Source organism: Gymnodraco acuticeps, unplaced genomic scaffold, assembly GCF_902827175.1.
Source record: "Gymnodraco acuticeps unplaced genomic scaffold, fGymAcu1.1, whole genome shotgun sequence".
NCBI classification, from domain to species: Eukaryota; Metazoa; Chordata; class Actinopteri; order Perciformes; family Bathydraconidae; genus Gymnodraco; species Gymnodraco acuticeps.
Genome location: NW_022991375.1, coordinates 637,226 through 654,988, shown reverse-complemented (window position 1 = coordinate 654,988; position 17,763 = coordinate 637,226). Strand labels below are relative to the sequence as shown.

The 17,763-nt window shown below is 44.8% G+C and overlaps 1 protein-coding gene across 3 annotated transcripts in view; it reads left to right on the top strand.

Annotated features, from left to right (window-relative positions):
- Positions 1 to 17,763, top strand: part of adcy2b (adenylate cyclase 2b (brain)) — a 65,556-nt gene that overhangs the window by 39,480 nt on the left and 8,313 nt on the right. For 2 of the 3 annotated variants that reach the window (XR_004571641.1, XM_034241038.1), the window contains exons 15-19: positions 423 to 507; positions 9,249 to 9,389; positions 10,099 to 10,227; positions 12,060 to 12,244; positions 13,394 to 13,478. Coding sequence is in view for 2 of the 3 variants with exons in the window: in XM_034241038.1 (XP_034096929.1) it covers positions 423 to 507; positions 9,249 to 9,389; positions 10,099 to 10,227; positions 12,060 to 12,244; positions 13,394 to 13,478 (625 nt within the window). In the remaining variant the exon portion in view is untranslated. The remainder of the gene's footprint in view (positions 1 to 422; positions 508 to 9,248; positions 9,390 to 10,098; positions 10,228 to 12,059; positions 12,245 to 13,393; positions 13,479 to 17,763) is intronic. The other variant, XM_034241039.1, reaches the window with a different exon arrangement.

Sequence of the window (17,763 nt, the reverse complement as noted above, 5' to 3'; positions counted from 1 at the left end):
GTAATTCAGCTTCTGAGGGCCATTGATCGTACAATTCACCCCTAACATGTCTTTATCTTGGCTCTGTGTGTCACAGCATCGCTACGCACATTTAGAAGTGACATCATCTGTTTTATGGCAAGGGTCCTTAAATCAGACGAACACAGAAAATGCGATATATGGGCGTTACTGTATTACAAAGCACATTCAGTACCGTAGCATCCACGTTCCTGCTTATATCCACGTTCCTGCTTACTCTGTGAAAATGGAATGCAGGTCGGATGTAGAATACATTAGAACCTGCATTTAATCACTCACGTGTGTGTGTGTGTGTGTGTGTGTGTGTGTGTGTGTGTGTGTGTGTGTGTGTGTGTGTGTGTGTGTGTGTGTGTGTGTGTGTGTGTGTGTGTGTGTGTGTGTGTGTGTGTGTGTGTGTGTGGCAGAACTGCTGTGCTGGGGATCTCCTTTGGCCTGGCGTTCCTGCTCTTGGCGTTGATCCTCCTCCTTTGCTTCGGTGGTCACATACTGGTGAGTTTGCACTGATTTTATTAGTGTATACACACGCACACACACACGCACGTGCACACACACACACACAGTATTGTTTAAAGATACTTCTTCTATATTTTATATTTCCATTTCCTGCTACTTTCTACTTCTACTCCAATACATATCATTATAATCTATAATTCAATATTCTTTGTACTTTAGAGTTACTTTAAAGATGTAGAATCATCATAAACAAAAACCTGTACCTTTCTTATTTATCTGTAAATAAATTATATTCACATATGCAGTTGTTTTCACGGAGCCCCCCTGGTGACATTGGTGAGAAAAATATTAATACGTGGCCACGTATTAATAATGCGTGGCCACGAATTAGTTATTATGTTCCCACGAATTAGTAATGCGTTGCCACACAATAATTATTGAGCTCTGTAATGAGTAAACCTCACCTCCGCTACGCGTCGGGACCCTGATCTGCCTGACGAGGCTCCATTAAAATATAAATATTTTTAGTGAATTACTGAGTTTAGGCACGTTAATAACGTTTTAATGAAGTTGACTACAGTATATTCATATTTGTCAGTGCTTTCATGTAAATTCGGCGAACATAAACATAAATGATCGTGGTGAAGATGATGATTAAATTAGAATTACAAATCGAGAGCATTTGCTCCCGTTCGTTTTTGGAGCCGGCGGGCTTCCTGATGTTTTTTGTACAGTAGCTAGTTGTGGACTAACCAACATTATTTTGTTAAATAAAAACATGGTGATGTTTTGTAGCCTAAATGATTACATGTCTCTTATTTAGCACATAGTATGATCCTATCCGTGACATATGGATCTTAACAAAGATCCGCCATACAGTAGTAGCCTACCAGACACAAATCTACCGTACTATATCAGAGTCCATGATCCATTGCAGCTGGCTTCATTATAATTAAATGTATTTATCAAGGGGGCGGTCTCAAGTCACGCTGGAGGTTTTCCTTTGAGCGAGGGCAGACCCCGTGCCGGCCACGGCCCTCGCGTTTCAAACTGTCTGAAATGAGGTGCTACATCTGTAGTGTTGTCACTCAGTCATCAGTTTCTATAGACTATCTGGATTTAGTTATTGCGTAATAATTATTGTGTTCCCACAAATTACTAATGCGTGGGAACATAATAACTCATTTGTGGCCACGCATTATTAATACGTGGCCACGTATTAATATTTTTCTCACCAATGTCACCAGGGGGGCTCCGTAGTTTTCTCTATTTCTCCATTTATTATTTATTTATATTCCCATTTCCATTCATATTCACACTGCCATACAAACATACAGAACATTAGTTATGTCCGTAAGGTTTAACTACTTAAGGGAATGGCATATCTTATGTGCATAAAAAAAGCCTACAACTTGTATGAAGTTTGTCTACATTTTAAAATAAGCAGTTAATGACTCTTAATGCTTCAGAACATGATTTTATGTATGTCTGTGAGGAAGAAAACAATCATTGAATTCCCACCTTAGCTGTTTTTCCATATATCTTTTTCTCATTTTAGCTGTGATTTCATCCCAAATCGATGTGTTAATTATCCCAGCTGTTGGAGATTTGGCTCACATCTTTCTCTTTTTTCACATGGATTCATTCCTTTACACAAAGAAAGATGTCTTTCCTTTACTGATCAATAACTAAGATACTGCTGAGTCGAGGTATCTTTTGTCATCACTTTTTTATTTTGGATCACTGTGTGAACTGCAGCCTTCCTATAAGGGCTTTATATGAGCTTTATTCTCCTTCATACAACAGTCCATCCATCATGTCACTGCTGCTTGTTATTGTGCGCAGTGGAACAATGGAGGGATGGGTGTTATTTACAAGCTGCCTGTCACAAGTGTTTTATGGTCAATCAATAAATGCTTCGCCCTTTAGAGCCTTGTTCCCCCCCCCCCCCTTCTCAAGAGAGTTTTATATCGCTATAAGTGGGTCACTTGTAATTAATGGGAGGGGGTTAATCTATAATGCTGTATCTGCGCTGACCCAGATATCAATTTTATAAACTGCCTCAGTAACAACATAGAGAGAGATCATGTTTAATGGGTGTGTTGTGCTTTCCATTAATTGTATCGCTCAATGAAAGCTGCTGTGGTCACTGATTGGTGAAAGAGCCCGTTGTTAACTGATGAAGTCTCACGGCAAATGTGTGCATGTGCGTGTCGCTGGTTGGGTTTGTGTAAGGACTTTTTAATGAGGCTAAATAAAGTTAAAGGACATGATTAGTTTATCTGTGAAAAGTTGCATTACACGTTTATTGTGATGAAACACATTTCTTGGAAAATCCAATGAGATCATCTGTTCTATAGGAGAAGGCATCACCGCAACTACCACAACTACCATGTAAAACGATAGTTACGTATGTAACTACGGTTCTATGAATACTGGATGACCGCCAGAGGCGGCGCTTTAGCACTGGATATCTTCTGTCTCGCGCATGCGTAGGTCGAATATTTATATCAACAAAGTCACGTGTGACCTCGTACGACCCGGAAGGCATAAGTTCCGGTGCCGTCGACGAGTTCAGTCCTATGGAATCTTCTCGCAGAAACACGAAATTCCGAGTGACCAAGAACTCTGGCGGTCATCCAGTATTCATAGAACCGTAGTTACATACGTAACTATCGTTCTATTTCATACCTACTGACCGCCAGAGGCGGTGCTTTAGCACTGGATGACCTATACCAACAGAGTCACGAGGAAGTCTGAATACTCACCTTATAAGGATGGTCTAGGCAGACTCTGCAGGAGGACCACACCCAGCGGGTGAGGGGCGGCAACATTCACCCTGTAGAATCTGGCGAATGTGCTCGGAGATGCCCATGTGGCCGCAGCACATACGTCCTCCAGGGGCACACCTCTCAAGGTCGCCCATGACGTGGAGACACTCCTGGTAGAGTGGCACTTTACTCTGTGTGGCAAGGGACGGTCATTCGCCCTGTATTCCTGGGCAATGACGTCCACGATCCAGTGGGACAAGCGCTGTTTTGAGAGCGCATGGCCCTTTCTAGGACCACCGTAACATAAAAAGAGCTGGTCAGACTGACGCATGCCTGCGGTAGTCTGGACATAAGCTCTAAGGGCCCTCACCGGGCATAGGAGTCTTGACCTCTCTTCCCCCTCTCCTGATGGGGGGTCAAACCCTGCCAGCTGGATAGGCCGATTAAAGTGAGAGTGTGTCAGCACCTTAGGGAGGAACGCTATGTTCTGCCATAAGGTGACACCTGAGCCATCTGAGTTCCACCTCAGACACGAGCTGTTTACAGACAAGGCATGAAGCTCGCTTACACGCTTTGCTGAGGTGATGGCAAGAAGAAAAGCAGTCTTGGCTGAGAGCCACCTCAGTTCTGCCTCTAACAAGGGTTCAAAGGTAGGCGAACATAGGGCATCCAGCACCAAGGGCAGATCCCATGAAGGGGCCCTTGGGATGTTCGGGGGGCGAAGTCTCAGTGCTCCCCTTAAAAAGAGGGATACCAGTCTATGGCTCCCCACTGTACTGTTGTCAACCTTTGCATGTTGGGCTGATATAGCAGCTACATACACCCTGACGGTAGCGGGACACCGGCCGTCATCCAGGAGGGACTGTAGGAACTCAAGGATAGTAGGCACCGAGCAATGTACTGGGTCCTCATTTCGCCCTTGGCACCAGTCAGAGAACAGTTTCCACCTGTTTTCGTACTGTCTACGAGTAGATGGTGCCCTCGCATTGAGAATAGTCCTCCTGACAGGCTCTATGCAGTCGCTCAGCAGTGGGTCGGGCCCTCCAGTGGCCAGACCCACAGCTGGAGGCGGCAGGGGTCGGGGTGCCATATTTGACCCTCCAGCTGAGACAAGAGGTCCTTCCTGTTGGGGAGACGCCAAGGTGTCCCGCAACAGAGTCTGTGCAGCAGGGAGAACCAAGTCCTGGCTGACCAGAAGGGGGCCACCAAAACAAGCCTGTGGCCCTGATGAAGCACTCTGAGGAGTGTTGGTAGGATCAGAGGGAGGGGTGGATAGGCATAGAGAAGACACCCTGGCCATGAATGAGCCAGGGCGTCCTGACCCAAAGGGCTGGTTTTCTCGCTCAAGGAGAACCACAGGAGGCAGTGGGTCCACATCTTCGAGGCAAAGAGATCTACCTCTGCCCTGCCGAAGAGACCCCAGATGTTGGCCACCACCTCTGGATGAAGCCGCCACTCCCCTGGTGGGGGCTTGTGACGGGAGAGGAAGTCTGCGACTTGGTTCTGCTCTCCGGGCAGATACATTGCCCGTAGGCTGGCCAGGCAAGGAGCTGCCCAGGTCAGGAGAGTCTGGGACACCTCTAGCAAGCGTGCAGATTTGGTGCCCCCTTGGTGGTTTATATGGTACACCGCTGTAGTGTTGTCCGAGCGGACAAGCACATGCCTCCCCCTTAGGTATGGCAGGAAGTGCCTGAGTGCTAGGTGCACAGCTCGTAGCTCTAGCACATTGATATGTTCCGTGCCGTCCAGAACAGACCACTGCTGTCCTGTTTTGCCACACCGCACCCCATCCCGAGAGGCTGGCATCCGTCGTAACAGTCTCTCTGCGGAAAGGGACGGAGCCCATGGCCACGCCCCTCGACATATATGACCTCTCCCTCCATGGGGATAGAGTGGAGAGGCACTGTTGTGACACCCTGATTCTTTTGTGCCTGTGCAACTTGAGGTCTAAGTGGAGGCCGTTCAGCCATCTCTGCAGGGGGCGCAGTGATAACAAGCCCAAGGGAATGACAGTTGAGGCAGCTGTCAGCATGCCCAAGAGGCGGAGAAACAGGATAAATGCCAGAGACCTGCCCCTTTTGAAGAGGGGAAGAAGCTGGAGAATGTTGTCCAGGCGCTGAGCAGATGGACAGGCCCGCATAGTGACTGTGTCCAGAGCCACCCCAATGAAGGTTAGGCTCTGAGAGGGGTACAGATAACTCTTCTCCATGTTCACCTTGAGGCCTAGCCGGGTGACATGAGAGAGAAGGAGAGCCATGTCCTGGGTTGACTGCAACCGGGACGGTGCACAGATTAGCCAGTCGTCTAAGTATGGCAGAATCTTCATACCCTGAGACTGCAGGGGTGATAGGGCTGCCGCGACACACCTGGTGAACACCCTTGGGGAGAGGGAGAGTCCGAATGGGAGCACCCTGAACTGAAAATGACGGCCTCTGAAGGCAAAGCGAAGAAACTGCCTGTGATGAGGTACAATAGGCACATGAAAATAAGCGTCCTTTAAATCGATGGACATGAACCATTCCCCCCTGGCAACGGTACGAAGAACGTCCGCTGTGCTCAGCATATGGAAAGGTAAGATCTTTAGGAACTTGTTGAGTCCCCTTAGATCTAGGATTGGGCGAAGTCCACCGCCTTTCTTCCTTACCGAGGTCGAGTAGAAGCCTGTAGACTTTGAGATGGGGTCTACAGGCTCGATTGCTCCTTTGGCAAGGAGGACTGACAGCTCCTGGTTTAGGGCGATTTATTTTGCCGGGTCGCTTATGGTGGTCATTTTGACCCGGCTGAAGGCTGGGGGTCGGCGTCGGAACTGAAGCTTGTACCCTTGGGTTAAGGTGGAAACCACCCAGGGGTCTGAAGCTTGAGCTACCCAGTAGTTGAGCTGCTGCTGGGAGAAATAACCGACAACAGGACCGTATCGGGCCGGCCCCCCCGTGGGATACCGAGGTCCCTGGCGGGTACCGGGGTGAGCTGGTGGACGGGAGCGGCCTCGGAAGGCAGATGCGGAGCCTCTCGGCCTACCGGGGGGGGGCATGTCTCTGCGAAGAGCTGAGAACTGTTGCCTGGTCTGACTAGCTTGGACAGTCCGTTCAAGCACCTGTATGGCAGCTGAACCGAACAGTTCCCCGGGCTCCACTGGGACAGCAAGGAGAGTCCTCCTACATGCCTCTGATAAAGGTGACTGTGCCAGCCAAACCTGGCGACGAGTCTGGACAAGAGTGGACATCAGGCGCCCAAGCTCTCTTGACATCAGAGCAAACGCCTGTAATGAGGCGTCACTGAGGCTGGTAGCAGAAGCGCTAAGAGCCTCCTGCTGCAGGGAAGCTGAGAGGGCGAGCATGAGGTGAGAGAGGGAATTGCCTATACGGCCCATGCGTGCCGCTGTATCGTAAGCCTTAGTGAGCAGGTCATCAGTGACCCGACATTGGGGTCGAGGGCACCTGGCCTCCGACCTCAGAGCTTCATCAGGGGAAACTATGAGGGAAGCAATGATAGGCTCCACAGCCGGCATGTGATCAAGGCCGACCTTTGCCGCATCTTGAATGGCTGCTAGGGCTCGGCCATCGGACGTAAGACGGGAAAAAGTCTTAGTGTCCCTCCAGCATGCATGGAACTCCCTCAGATACTCACAAGAGGGAGGAACTGCAAGGGTGGCGGGTGCCAAAGTGCGCCTGAAGAACGCACTGCTAGGCACTGTTTCGGGCTGCTGTACATCCAACTGCTGGCGAGCCAGTGCCATGCGGATGACGGTACTCATGGAGCCGACATGATCTGAGGTACAGGAGCCAGGCCCAGAAGCCTGGGACGGGCCCTCTCCTTCATACTCATTAAATTGAGTGGCTGAAGCTGCCAATGAGAACACATCGTCCTCTGGAATCAGTTCAGGCATGGGTGGGCTGGGTGGACTGGGTGCAGCGGCGTGCTCTGTACGGACACCAGAATGGAGAGCCAAGAGGATTGACTTCATCTGGGCAACCTCAGTAGTGAGTAGGTCCACCCTAGAGGACAGCCTATCAGGCTTAGTCCTTTTCTTGGGCGGGGCACCCGCAGCCTCTGCTGCCCGACGCCTAGGACGGGTAGGTTGGGATGTAGTCGACTGTGCAGGGGGAAGGCCACCCTCAGTCAGTAGTTTAACCCTGGCTAGTCTAGCAGCTCTTACCGCACGAGGCATGATGGTACAATTCATGCACGAGTCCTCCGAAAGGCCCTCCCTCAGATGCTCGAGGCCAAGACAAGAGGGGCAAAGGTCATGACCATCCTCTGGTTGCAGAGAAGCCATACAGGTGTTACAGCCGTTAAACATAGCGCCACTCTTAGGGGAAGCACTCAGCTGACTGTAAATAACTGGCCAGGAAACAAACTCCACAATGGAGGGGAGTGAGCACAAAGTAGTTAGCGTGAGCGTACGCACTCTGCTAACTGGGGTGCGAACAAGTGTGTGGTCAGTTAGTGGTATGTATGCTGTGAGAGGAGAGCGGGAATACTCTCTCCACTAGCGCCATAGCGAGTTAGCCTGAGCGAAAGCACTCTGCTAACTGGAGATGGAATGGTTCTTAAGACAACTGTGTGCAGGGAGAGGGGAGCGGAAACACTCTCTTCACTAGCGCTGTAGCGAGTTAGCTTTGAGCGAGAGCACTCAGCTAACTGGAGGATGGAACAGAAACCAACTGTGTGCAAGGAGAGGGGAGCGGAAACACTCTTCACCAACGCTGTAGTAAGTTAGCTATGAGCCAGAGCACTCGGCTAACTGGAGGATGGCACAGGAACCAATTGTGCGCCGTGGAAGGGCGAAGACACTCTTTCACTAGCGCCGTAACAGTTAGCTTGAACGGGAGCACTCAAACTAGCTGGACGATATACAGGTACGGAATTAAATGTCTGTAGTGAGAGGAGGGCGGAGACGCCCTCTTCACTTAGTGTAGTAACAGTTAGCTTGAACGGGCTAGCACTCAGCTAAATGGACGATAGAATCAGATAAGAAACCAATGTATGTAGTGAGAGGAGGTGCGGAGACGCTCCTTTCACTAGTGCAGTAACAGTCTAGCTTGAACGAAAGCGCTCAGCTAAATGGACGATAGAATCAGGTACGATGGAATCAAATGTTTGTAGTGAGAAGAGGGCGGAAACGCTCTCTTCACTAGTGCAGTAACAGTTAGCTTGAACGAAAGCGCTCAGCTAACTGCGCAGTGACAATTAACGAGAGCCCTCGGCTAATTGTATACAATTATCTCATTAGTTTGAGAATATATAGCACAAACAGCAAAAACGGTAGCCGGCTGACGTGCAGGAGCGTCCGCTCTTTACCGATCCGGAGCTCCTAAGATCCGAGCGGTGAACACCGCGGTCCCCTCCCTTGGGAGGACGGACAGCTAGCTCGTCGCAGCCTTTGGAGGGCGAGCGCTTTCTAGCCCGCAGCTCCGATCTAACGATCACAAGGCTACAGATAGCGATGAGCTAGGATCTTAATTGTTCAGTAAGCTAGCTTGGCTTCTACTCATAAAGTAGTAACCTACGCTGCGAGAAGATGAAAAGGACTGAACTCGTCGACGGCACCGGAACTTATGCCTTCCGGGTCGTACGAGGTCACACGTGACTTTGTTGATATAAATATTCGACCTACGCATGCGCGAGACAGAAGATATCCAGTGCTAAAGCACCGCCTCTGGCGGTCAGTAGGTATGAAATAGAACACAATGCCATTATTTAGCGACAATTAGAAGAAAACATCGATATATCTATGAACCATCACAGACTTCAGCGTGTTTTAAATGTTCATTTCATCTTCACAGAGTACATATTATATTCATTTTCTTGCTCATGCTTGTATTTTAGGTGTCTACAAGATCATGTTGACATGCTTTTATTCTAAAGGGGCACTATTGTGCTTTTTTGGTTTTCCCTTTTCTGTAGTGTGTTGTTTTTGTGTATTTGAATGGTCTGCAAAGGCTACATTTCCAGAGGGACTTTATCACACTAAACCCCTAATTACCTGATTCTTTGCCTCCTCAGCAGGGGAAGAAGGGCTCCTTCTGCTCCTTCACCTGGTTCCCCACTTCCTCCCGCATCATCGTCACCAACAATCCCTGGCTGCGATTGGTCCTCACCATGACGACCACAGCTCTCATACTTGTGATGGCGGTGTTCAACATGGTGAGAAGTTACAGGTTACTATGTGGTGGACTGGCATTCATACCTGCATAAAGTGCTAATGCATTATTTCGAAACCATAACATATAGGCAAGTTTTAACAGTATCAAAAGTAACATGTATCTAGTTTATAACATTTAATTTGTAATAAAGACAAAAAATCAGGTCATTTACGAAGTTGTCGAACCATTCTATATTTGTTTTTTTTAGATAAGTTTAATAAAAAAAACGCAAGAAAATATAAAAACAACCAACATGAAACCAAGTGAGAAAGTGTGTGTGCTTGTTTGTTCGCCCCATTCAACAACAAAACCTGAAATTGGTAACATGGACTGTTTCTGAATACTGTTTTTAAGGTTAAAATGATGAAGTACCTGATTTATACTACTCAGCCGCATCTGGCTCTGATTGTCTAGTCACATAATGAAAATGTAATTGTATTTATATAGCACCAAATCCAACAAAAGTTATCCCAGGCACTTTTTATTTTGAACTGGTTTAGACTGTTATATTATTTACTGAGACCCAACATTTTCCACCATCAACAAGCACTCGGCCTCAGTGGCAAAGAAAAACTCCCCTTTAACAGGCGGGCAACATTTAGTTTAACTGTTTTTATCCGTCAACTCTTGTCTTCAGGGCAAAACTTAAACTCAATATTAACCAGTTCTGGCGCCTGCAACTGTTAGGTGATTTCTGTTTTGTTTTGCAGTTCTTCGTGGAGGACCCTGGAGGATCGGGGGAGGAGGTCATGACAACTACTCCACCTGTGAATATAACTAATGACAGCCTGCTGGAGTACATGGAAGAAAACACAGGAGAAAACAGGTTTTATCTGCCAGTAAGTACAACAGGGAGAGTCATCAATATGGATGGAAAGAAGGTTAAAGGGGCCCTATTATAGTTGTTGAGGTTTACCATTTCCTGTAGTGTGTAATATAGGATTATGTGCATGTAAATGGTCTGCAAAGGCTAAAACCCCAAATTTCTCTCCCCCCCCCCTGCCTGAAACTCCTCAATTGAACCCTTTTGTTTACTTCGGTGACATAGTAACATCACTACCTAATACCTGCGCTTCCATTGGCTAGCACTCTAACATATTGTACGTGATAGGCTAAGGGGTGGGACATCTCTAAGTGGTTACCCAATCACAACAGAGCCAACCAGCTAACCAATCAGAGCAGAATGGGCTCTGGTTTCAGACAGAGGGTGAAAAGAGGTGCTGCAGTACAGGCAGTATGAGAAAAATAAAGAGCTTTTTGAACATTAAAGCATGGAGACATGTCACAGAAAGGGCACAACATACAAATATGAACCTGAAAATGAGCATAATAGGGCCCCTTTAGTTTTTAAAAGTCTACTTACTGACCACCAGTATCTCAAAGTTAACCTAAATGAGTTTAAATGTATCTAAAACTGCAAAGTTAGAGATTTGTGTTCGGAAAAATTCAGCTTCAATGTTTTCCACAGGGTCAAACTCTTCACTGCACTTTGAAAATTAGGAGGCTTAATTCATGAAGAACTCTTTGTGCTATTACCATTAACATTTTGGTTGTACAAATATTTACGGTAATGACTCGGCAAAAAAAGTCACCCCACAAAGCATGGTAAACAAGAACACAAGACTGAGGACAGTTTGCCCCAGTAGATAATGGATTTTTAAATCATCCCCCAATCATGTCTCTGCAGCGGTCCGTCACAGTCTAGATAGCTAATTACTGAGCTTTTACTTGCATTTTATACCATAACAGTCATGGAAATGTTTTTCTTTTAGTTTAAATAACCCACGTTTAAACAAGCTGCAAGGCATTCACTGAGGCAATGTCTCTATCCTCTCTCTTTAACGTAAAGCTATGTCAATGTTTTCTATTTACACGGGGAATCTTCTGCGCAGCTGTTCAAAAACTGTTAGGCTGATTAAATTATTTCACACCGAGCTGAAAAAAAAATCACCCAAGCTGGCAAACCAAGATGTTTATAGTTGAAATCATCGGAAAGCGTCAGAGGCCTTCTTTACAAACTCTAGGCTTACAGTAAACCACACATTTTAATCATTTTATAGTATATCATAATCATATCATTGTCAGTGGTGGATTAAAATTTAGTAGATTTACTTGAGTACACATTTGACTTGAATTTTGTGCAATTTTCTACAGTTTTATTCCACTATTCTTTGGCAAATATTGTTATTTTTACTGCACTACAATTATCTGACAAGTTAGTTAGTTACTAAATACAAATTAATATACAAAATATATAGTAGTATATCCTTATTAAGGACACAAAATAGCTACAATTACCTCCATCTTTACAATCTGCAACTTTAACATACACATTAATGCATCAATAATTATATAATCTAGTAATAAAATGCCTCTCTGCACAATAAATACTTATGCTTTTGTTATATTTAGGAGCTTATACTTTTGTTCCTTAAATCAGGTTATAACTTGAATGAAGTACTTATACAGATTACTTTTTCATTGTAGTTTTACTTTTACTTAAGTAGAAGGGCTAAGTACTTTTTTAACACGTCTGGTCAGTAAAACTTACATCATGTTATCTCAATGTAATGTTATATTGTGTTGTAATGTAGTAAAGGTCTCACAGTGCTTCACCTGTGTGGAAAAGTATTTTAGACCTCCATATTTCTTTGTCTCTCTCTGTCCCCAGTACTTCATCTACTGCTGTATCCTGGGGCTGGTGTCGTGCTCGGTGTTCCTGAGGATAAACTACGAGCTGAAGATGGTGGTGATGCTGGTTGCCGTGGTGATCTACAACATCATCATCCTCCAGACACATGCCTCTCTGTTGGATGCCTTCAGCAAAGCACTGTACCCCACCAATACTCTAGACAGGTACCTGCACACACACACACACTCTCTCTCTCTCTCTCTCTCTCTCTCTCTCTCTCTCTCTCCCTCCTCTCTCTCCTCCCCACTCCTCTCTCTCCTATCTCTCTCTCTCTCTCTCCTCTCTCTCTCTCTCTCTCTCTCTCTCTCTCTCTCCTCTTACAGTATAACCATAATTAGTTGAGGTCACAATTTCTGTGTGAAACCCTTCGACCCCCCTTTGACCCTGCAGCCTGCTCACATCAGTCGAGCAGAGCGGATTAAAATCACTAATGAGACTCGAGTCTTGAGGGATAGATTATAGCTGAGGTAGCAATATGCTAAATCCCTGTCAATCAAGTGCAACTGCTGGAAAGAAGGAGGATGAGTGGCAGAGTGAAAGCAGTTTGTGTTGATGGAGCTGAAATGATATCTGGCTTTTAACTGACAGCTGGAGTCTCATTGCTGAAGAAATCCATTTCTGCAAACAGTTTTAAGAGCTGTTAGAAAGACTGTGGAAAACTTTTTTTCCAACTCCAACCTTGACTTTATTAGCATGAAGAGTACTGCCAAAGGATTGGGACATACGGTACATAGAATTGTTAGACAGTGGTAAATAAAAAGCAAATAGACAAATGGTCAGGTTAGACTAGTAGTCCAAGAAAGCTAGCAGTATTTCTGGTGCTTCAAAATGTCTGTTGCTTAAAAATAAGAATCACTTTGTAAATGTGAGCCACCTTTCCCTCCTATTTAAACTTTTGAGAATATTGCCTAACTTGTAGCTTACTATTTCAAATGTTAATGAATTACTTTTAGCTAACTATAAGCTATATATTTCAATGGTTTGTCCATTACTTTTAGCTAACTGTAAGCTAACTATATCAACTGTTTAACTTTAAGCTAGCTTTAAAATGTACTATTTCAACGGTTTATCCTCGAACTTTAAGCACATTTTTTCAACTTTTATCTAAATGTTAGCTCACTGTTTAAAATGTGTAAAAATGATTTTTAATATTAGTGATCCCTTCACCTAACAGCAACATAAGCGAGTTAATGGTCCTCTGTAAAAAGAAAAGCAGAACATCTTAACGGAATTTGTTGATTATACAAGATCGTCCGATTTGGCCCCACATGATCAACATTGATATATTGTTTTGTCTCTACCTCTGTGTCCAGACCAGGAGTGCTGAAGGATCTGAAGACGATGGGCTCTGTGTCTCTCTTCATCTTCTTCATCACCTTACTGGTATTAGCCAGGCAGGTCAGTAGTCTTCTTGAAAAATCCACCACAATGAAATAACTACATCTGTGATAATAATAATAGCCATAGTAAGATCTTATTAGGTCATCCAGTGCGTCATTTAAAGTTGTTTTGCGAAACAACTCTGCATGTGGAGACATTTGCGAGACACTTGAAACAGAGCAAGTGAACCTGCCTTCAAAGATTTGGTTCAGAAATGCTCAAAATACTTCAGATTGACATTTCTGTCGCGTTGGAGCAGCCAGTCTGGCCCACTGCCTCCATCTCTTCTGTGTCCAACATCCTTGCTTCATGTGAGAGCAAAACTCAGCTGACACAGATTTGGTGTGCGTGTTTCATCTTTCCTGGGGTACCATCCATCATATCTGACCCCAACACAGATGTTCAGGATAGAAGGACTCCCCCCCAGAGCTTCTGTACCCAAGACTGGGGCTCCCCTGAGAACACCAATGGGTCCAAACAGCTCCATGTGTTGTGCTCAATCTAGGTCACCAGAAGGGAGGGGAGCATTTATTTTGGAAACACAACTTTGCCGTGGTAAACAATTTATCACTGTCATATCTTATTCAGCTATGCTCTCTTATCAGCGTCTCCCAGGGTTCATTTGGTTTGTCCTTCCCAAATGCTGTTTGGGTATAAATGAGTGCATTGAAATGCTTCATCCGTTATCCTCAAAATATTTCTGGAAACAGGTCGAAAGGTGTAAGAAGTGACGTCTCTGGAATCCCTTGACGCAGAAGTATACGTCAATAGGTGCTGCGTATGAGAACATCCTTTTGATGAACTTGTATCCTGCTATAAACACATTTGCTACATTTTCATCGTCATCCCTAATGAGATGTTTACTTGGCCATTTAGTCAGAGGGAGGAGAAAGCAGGTTAGGAGAACATACGCATCTTTAATTCATCCCTCAAGAACAGATGCGCGATGGAGCAAAGCTCATTTACAGACTAGTTAGCAGGTTTCTAAACGGCCTACTTTCTGAACTCCGGGAGGACGTTCCTCTTTCTGCAAGAGAGGCAAGTGCTCAAACTGTACACACATATCAGGGTAGGGGGTGCTTTAAAATATATTCCAATACTTTTTCTAATTCCCTTTTCAGTTGCATTACTCAACAATATTATAGTCTGTTTGCCAGCTCATATAGTCCTATTGTGAACTTGGAAGTGTTGAGCACCCCAAAGTTGTATATTAGAAACGTAAAGAAGGGGTCATAGAAACTGTCGGTTGCTTATTTGCATATGTTGGTCAATTTGCACAATTATCATAAGGTGCATTTATCAGCATTAATTAGCATATGCAGACAATAGTTAAACAATGGTTTGGCCGATTTGGAATATTTTGTAGTGGTTTTGGGGGTGATGAATCAATTTCTTACATTTTCAGGATAAAAAAATGGCAGTTTGAACCTGGAAGTGGCCATATTTGTACTCCTGATCCGGGCTGATTTGGATGAATTTTGGGTCTCAAAACTGGCATTTGTTATCCTAAAGATCCTACTTTTGAAAAAAATTCAGAACAGAAAAAGGAAACACAGCATAGTCTGTGAGTTCTGCCTTCCAGATGTGATATGCTGTCATCCTCCAAGGATGTTAATCATTTGGCACATTAGTGTTACCGGAGCAGCGGCAGTTCAATTAAATTAAATTAACCTACATGCAGATTTCATGGTGGATCCTGTATCACACCAATCTGAAGCAGTTGCAGTTCCTCATATCCTGCAAACCGGCTTTTCATGCTAGGATGCCTCTCTCCAAAGAGAACAATCTTTATGAGCTGGAAAGTTGTTCTACTTTCTGTGCCTGAAAGACAGAAAAATGACGAATTCTACACCCAGTAAAAGTATTTTTAGAGGCGACTGTGTGAGACGTGTGCTGCGGATCGTTAAAATATGTGCACAAGTACATCTGACATCTACGTAACGCGGTTCTTAGTATTCCGTTACTCCGGATGCCTGATATTCATACACAAATGATCCACATCATTATTTCTATTCTATGCTATCTTTATTTCCATTTCAACACTATAGCAAAACATCCCAGCACAGAGCATATGGGCTTCACTGATGGAGACATGTAGGCTACTTCCACCTCTTCCATCTCAAGGGAAAAAGTGTTCAGTGCACATTTCTTTCAGACTGCTAACTACGCACATCAAATACATCTCACAGGAGGCCAAAACTGCTCCCACACCCACCCCCACCCCCACCCCCACCCCCACACACACACACACACACACACACACACACACACACACACACACACACACACACACACACACACACACACACACACACACACACACTAGGGCTGCACGGTATTGAAAAAAACTGACATCGCGATTTTCCCCCCCCCCTGCGGTATATATTGCGTTTTTTTTTTAACCTGTTAAACCCCAAAGTCCCGGCGGGTACTTTACTTTTTTTTTTCACGACACTGTGTCTCAGGGGATCGTAATATTTAAGAACCTATTAATGTGTTATACCAGATTGACAGAAATAATCTCAGCTAACTGACGATACAAACCATTTTATACCAAAACAAAACACAAGTCTCATAAGAAGCATCTAAATGACCCCTGAGCGAAAAATGCTAACGCACTTTGGCACAGAACTCAAGATTAAAGTACCCTTATTATTACTTATCGTAGCTGCACTTACAAGATATCCGATTAAAGCTGAGGATCCACAGATTATTTAGGTATATAGTATCATCACTGAGTGATCTGAACTCGGACAGGGGAAGCAAACACAGACATCACAACACGTACCTTTACGTAGCTTCTAGGGGAGATGTCTCACCGTAGCTGTCAATCTGATCAAAAGACGTGTTCAATGGCATTAAAACGAGAAATAAAAAACGCGGCTGAATCGGTTAATCCATAGGTTTTTAACGTCTCTGTATAAAAAAACGATTTAATTTATAATCCATAATTCCATTTTTATGTAAATATCGCAGAGCAAAAGTTAGCTGCTAATGGTAGCTACCAGAGTGGCTGCTGCTTCCGGTCTTGGCAATGCGGAAGTCTCACACACACATTACCAAATAAGGACTGTGTGATTGCCCCTCGATTCCATTGGCTCTGACGGTCAGTAAGAGATGTCACATGTCAAAATCCAGCAAGGTGGGCCAGAGATATGGAAAATCCACCCAAATGGCCCCAGAAGAGGGTTTTTTTTGTGCTAAATCTGTCTAAAAAGGTCAAATATCAGGGGAAGTTCTACACACACCAACACATGAACAAATAAGGAGTGAGAGTAACGACGCGTAGCCAAAACCGGAAGCTGCATACCACCAAGGTGGCTACCATTAGCAGCTAACTTTTGTGCTCCGATTTTTACATACAAATGGAATTATGGATTATAAACAATTGCTTCAAAGCCACAGATACATTATCAACCTATGGATCAACCGATTCAGCCGCGTTTTTTCTTTCTCGTTTTAATGCCATTGAACACGTCTTTTGATCAGATTGACAGCTACGGTGAGACGATCTCCCGTAAAAGCTCCGTAAAAGGTACGTGTTGTGATGTCTGTGTTTGCTTCCCCTGTTGCGAGATCGGATCGCTTAGATACTATACTTAAATAATCTGTGGAGTCTCAGCTTTAATCGGATATATTGTATGTGCAGTTTCGATAAGTAATAAGGGTATCTTTATTTTTGAATTATGTGCTAAAGTGCGTTAGCATTTTAAAAAAAATGAATAAAACCGCACGTCCCTGCGGTGTGAATACCGCGCATGCGCATACCGTGGTTATCGCCATGACACGGTATATCGTTCAGCCCTAACACACACACACACACACACACACACACACACACACACACACACACACACACACACTCACTTTAGGGGCCAGCAGCCCACAGGTAGCCTGGAGGTTTCAGATATACAGGAGCATAATGATGGTGTGTTCAAGGGACTCTGTCTTATGCACAAACACACTCGTGGGATGTTTTGACCCCGCTAGAAAGAAAACTCCCTCAAGCATGAAACATTATAAAAAAGAAAAAATAGAAGCAGTGGCTACCTTTTATGCAAAACAGTCCTGCTTCTTTTCTTTTTCCTTGAGCCATGAGAGAGGGGCTTTTTTTATCGTGAATACCAATCAAGTCCTTAAAGAGCCTGTGACAGCATCCCAACAACTGTTGTGCAATGAAATATTGGGCTACTAGTAATCTCGAACCGTCAGTTTAAAAAAGAAAAAGCGATACCGTTCCGTTAAATATCAATAATGTCGAACATCGCGGGGAAATTCCTTCGACTCATTTTGAAGTTTTTGG